General features: G+C 39.0%; 1 protein-coding gene across 1 annotated transcript; it reads left to right on the forward strand.

The window, feature by feature from the left end:
* Positions 1-2481: 2481 nt before the first annotated feature.
* LOC142170201 (uncharacterized) lies at positions 2482-2859 on the forward strand. Its single transcript, XM_075232048.1, has 2 exons — positions 2482-2640; positions 2692-2859. Exons 1-2 carry the CDS (start codon positions 2482-2484, stop codon positions 2857-2859), a joined length of 327 nt encoding a protein of 108 aa, XP_075088149.1.
* Positions 2860-4881: the final 2022 nt, after the last annotated feature.

The following is a 4881-nucleotide window of genomic DNA, read 5'->3' on the forward strand; positions in this document are numbered from 1 at the left end:
GCTTTCATATTCCCAACTAATTTTATTATCTTGGACTACGAGCCTAATAAAAAAGTCCCATTTATTTTGGGGCGTCCATTCTTAGCCACGGGCTGAGATATTATTGATGTATGCGAAGGAAAGATGACGATGAGAGTAGGTGATCGAGTGGAGGTATTCAATGTGTATAGATCACTCATATTTCCAGCCCACTATGAAGAGTTATCCAGATTTCTATAGTGGAAAGTGATGCTACGTCATTGGTGCCTTATATGAGCCTCATAGATCCTTTTAAACGAGCTTTGATTGGGGATGAAGAAGACAATGAAGATGAAATGATAGGAGAAATTTAGCAAGTACTTGATATGTTTTGCAGTTATGTCCATGGGTTTGGGAGATTTGAGGAGTTGGAGTCCTCTCACTTTGACCCCTCCTAAGCCATCTATTAAAGAAGCTCCAAAGCTAGAACTAAAGCCCCTTCAAGCGCATCTATGCTATGCTTATTTGGGGAACTCTGAGACATTGACAGTGATTATCTCATCTAGCTTGACTAATATACAAGAAGAAAAATTTCTTAGAGTACTTCGCGAGCACAAAAAGGCTATTGGATGGATAATTGCTGACATCAAGGGAATCAGTCGATCGTTTTGCATGCATAAAATCTTTCTGGTAGATGGACATCGACCCAATGTTGAGCAGCAAAGGAGATTAAATCTCATTATGAAAGAAGTCGTGAAGAAGGAAGTAATTAAGTGGCTCGATGCCATCTTTCCTATCTCTAACAGCAATTGGGTAAGCCCAGTGCAATGTGTGCCTAAAAAGGAAGGGATAATTGTGGTAGAGAATGAGAAAAATGAGCTAATTCCTACTCTCACAGTGACAGGGTGGAGAGTATGATTACGGAAGGCTCAATAAAGAAACCCGCAAGGACCACTTCCCACTTCCATTCACTGACTAAATGTTGGACAGATTGGTGGGCATGAATATTATTGCTTTCTTGATAGTTAATTGGGGTACAACCAGATTGTCATATGCCTAGAGGATCAGGAGAAGACTACTTTTACTTGTCCTTATGGAACTTTCGCATTCAAGCGTATGTCGTTTGTTCTTTGTAATGCTCCAGCCACTTTCGAGAGATGCATGATGGTTTTTTTCACCGATATGGTGGAAACATTTATAGAAGTCTTTATGGACAATTTTTCAGCCTTTGGGTATTCTTATGATGGCTGTTTGAAGAACTTAAGCAAGGTTTTAGCCCATTGTGAAGAAACAAAACTAGTGTTCAATTGGAAAAAGTGTCATTTTATGGTGCAGGAAGGCATCGTGTTGGGTCACAGAGTGTCTAGAAGCGGCATTGAATTTGATAAGGCAAAGGTGGAGGCGGTTGAAAAATTACCTCCACCCATTTCTATGAGGGGTGTCCGAAGTTTCTTGCGACATGCTGGGGTTTTTCGGCGTTTTATTAAGGATTTTTCAAAAATTGCTACTCCTTTGTGCAAGTTGCCTGAAAAGGATGTAACTTTCAATTGTGACGACGATTGCATGACGGCATTTAAAGAGCTCAAAACGAAGTTAGTGGCTGCCCCCATTATTGCGACACTGAATTGGTCCTTACCATTTGAAGTTATGTGTGATGCAAATGACCATACAATTGGGGCAGTGCTAGGCCAGAGGAAGGACAAGGTATTTTATTCCATTTATTATGCGAGTAAGACTCTTGATGATGCACAACTGAATTACATCACCACTAAAAAGGAATTGTTAGCCGCTGTGTGGGCCTTTGAGAAATTTCGGGCATACTTGGTGGGAACAAAAGTCATAGTCCATACCGATCATGCAGCAATCAGGTATCTATTTACTAAAAAAGAATCTAAGGCTAGATTGATGCGCTGGATTTTGTTGTTGCAGGAATTTTGTTGTATGATTATCATGCATCACCTTATAGGGGCCATCATGGAGGCGATAGAACAACTGCAAAGGTATTACAATATGTTTTTTTGCCAACATTATTCAATTATGCCCATGCATTTGTTAAAAAGTATGTGACCAGTGTCAGAGAACAGGAACAATCACAAAGAAGCATGAGATACCTTTGAATAACATCCTAGAGGTCAAGATTTTTGATGTGTGGGGGATAGATTTTATGGGACCATTCCCCTTGTCCAAAGGAAACAAATACATTTTGCTAGCAGTTGACTACGTATCAAAATGGGTAAAGACGATCACATTTCCAACAAATGATGCCATGGTTCTATTTGTGTTTGTGACTAGCAGTTGTGCTTGGAGTCCGCCATAGAGTTGCTACAGCATATCATCCTCAAAAAACTGGACAAGTTGAGGTGTCTAACATTGAAATAAAGCAAATCTTAGAGAAGACAGTAAGTGTGAATAGGAAGAAATAGGACCAATTGGGGCATCGTTGTATAAGCTTGTTTATTAGAAGGCACACAGTTGTATGTTGAACTTGAACACAAAGCGTACTGGGCCATTTAAAAGTTGAATATGGACCTTGAAGCCGCGATTGAGAAGAGACTCTTGCAATTGAATGAGTTAGATGAGCTCAGGCTGCACTCTTATGAAAATGCTAAGCTTTACAAACAGAAAATGAAAAGATGGAATGACAAGCATATCAAGCCACGTCACTTCGAACCAGGTCCACAGGTATTATTGTTCAATTCTAGGCTTAAGTTGTTTCCTGAGAAGTTAAAATAGAGATGGCCAGGCCTATTTGAGGTAGTGAGAGTTACTCCTTATGGTGCAATTGAGTTGCGCGCTTTAAATGGTGAAATAAAAATTTTAGTGAATGGGCACAGAGTCAAGAACTATTGGGGAGGAATAATTAATCGTAATAAGAACAAAGTAGTACTCGCTAATGAGTAAGCGAGGCCCTACGTCGTGCCGCAACATTAAATCAGGTGCATGTTGGGAGGCAACCCAATTTTTATTGCTTTCATAGCTTACTTTTTTTGGTTAGAGTATACTAGAGTTTGCATTTTCTTTGTAGGCATAGAAATTATAGGTAGAATAGTGTGGGGATGAGGATGTTATATTAAAAAATAGAAAATTATCGAAACAACGCCCAGTCCACCGCCCCGCGCTGCCTAGGGCACCAGTTACAAAGTGTTAAAACTCCCTAGCATCAGGCCTAGCATGGGCGCTAAGCTAGGGGTGGCCAGGTATGCTTTAATTTTTTTTAGTTTTCGTTTTGTTTGATTTTGTATTTGATTAACACACCCATAAAACTAACCCATCTACCCATATTCTCTCACATTACAACCCACTCAAATACCCATACCCACCCCAACATAAATTAAAACATAACTCAAAAACAATCCTCTCCCAAAATACCCAAACACACTAGCTCTATCTCTCTCACGCTCAACTCTCTGCTGAGCTTCTTCACTCCTCTCTCTCTCTCAATTTTCTCAAGCTCCCCTCTTGCTCTCATCCTAAATTACACATGTATGTTTTCTTCTTCTTGTTGTTGTTGTTATTTTAATAGGTAGATAAATAATTAACATCCCATCTCCCAAATTGCCCTAATCCCCAAATTTTGCACTTAATTTGCTTCTTAAGAATTGTTCTTTAGTGGGTGGTCCAGTTATTGGCCAAAATTATTTGTGGTTGTATTGTATACAGAATAGTAAACTATAATTCTCTTTACTTCGTTGAAATTTGGGAGGGCCACCATGTTCCACCATTGTAAAACTAGAATGCATACACCTCATGCCCACAAGGTGCTTGTTAAAATGTTTGAATGGATATTTTGTGCACCGGTGAAGTCTGAGTAACCGAGTATAGTTGTATATAATATTGGGCTAAGTGTGGGGTGTGTGGGGATTATTTTACATGCTTTGGAGCGTGGTTTCAATGCACACATGTTGCTCATACCATGTATCCTATATAATGTATGTTGTAGAATGTTGTAGAGTTAGCTAATTTAGTGTAGTTGTAGTAGTTGTGGAAATTAAAGTACCATATGTCACTTGCTTGCATTGAGGTGAATTCACTTAGCCATGATCTATCATGACCCAAAATCCCTCCTAAGGGGTCGTGATGGCACCTAGTCTCTAGAACCTAGGTAAGCCTAACATTAACATAAATGACGATAATATTCACTAACTTCGAATTGGATATCTCTGAACAATTTATAATTTCCAAAACTGGTAGCACAAGTCATAAGCCTTTCTAGGAGTAGTTATACAAAATGAATACATCACTATTCCAGAACAAAAGGAAACAATAGAAATAAGTACAATAGAAGGTGACTTCGAGGCCTGCGAACGCAGCAGCAGGTTTACCTTGAGTCTCCACGGCAACGATCCGCACAGTCACTGACGATCAAATACCTGGATTTATATAAAAATGTACAGAAGTGTAGTATGAGCACACCACAGCAGTGCCCAGTAAGTATCAAGACTAACGTCGGTGGAGTAGTGACGAGAAATATTCAAGACACCTACTAGTCTAATAAGTTAAACATGATATGATAATAAACTAATAAGATAAAGATAGCAAAGTAACGCTAGCAGGAAGAAATCAAATTACAAACAGTAGAGACGATAAAGGGAAAACACGGATGGTACCGAAAAGTAACCAAGTAAATTAACACCAACATAGCTAGGATACAAACAAGTAAAAATGTGCTCGAATAAGGAAAACGATGTTAACTCAACCAATCGCATCATTCCTTATACACAATTCTGACCATCCCAATCCTCGAAGCCTCATATAAAAATCACAACTTCCTAACCTTTAACACACATGAAACCTTGTGCCCACATATTTCCCTTTCAGTTTGCACGTCAAAGATCCCGTGCTACTCAGTACATAATATCTGTGACAAATGCTAATTAAGATGTTCAAGAAGTTCCTTTTATATATCATAAAGTAAATTTACAG

The sequence above is a fragment of the Nicotiana tabacum genome, chromosome 16 (assembly GCF_000715075.1).
Source record: "Nicotiana tabacum cultivar K326 chromosome 16, ASM71507v2, whole genome shotgun sequence".
NCBI lineage: Eukaryota > Viridiplantae > Streptophyta > Magnoliopsida > Solanales > Solanaceae > Nicotiana > Nicotiana tabacum.

What these genes read in the sequence shown, in the direction of transcription:
- LOC142170201 (XM_075232048.1), top strand. Translation starts at nt 2,482, where the DNA reads ATGGACCTTGAAGCCGCGATTGAGAAGAGACTCTTGCAATTGAATGAG. An exon ending in ACTTCGAACCAGGTCCACAG is followed by an intron (nt 2,641 to 2,691) that starts GTATTATTGTTC and finishes AAGTTAAAATAG; the next exon opens with AGATGGCCAGGCCTATTTGA.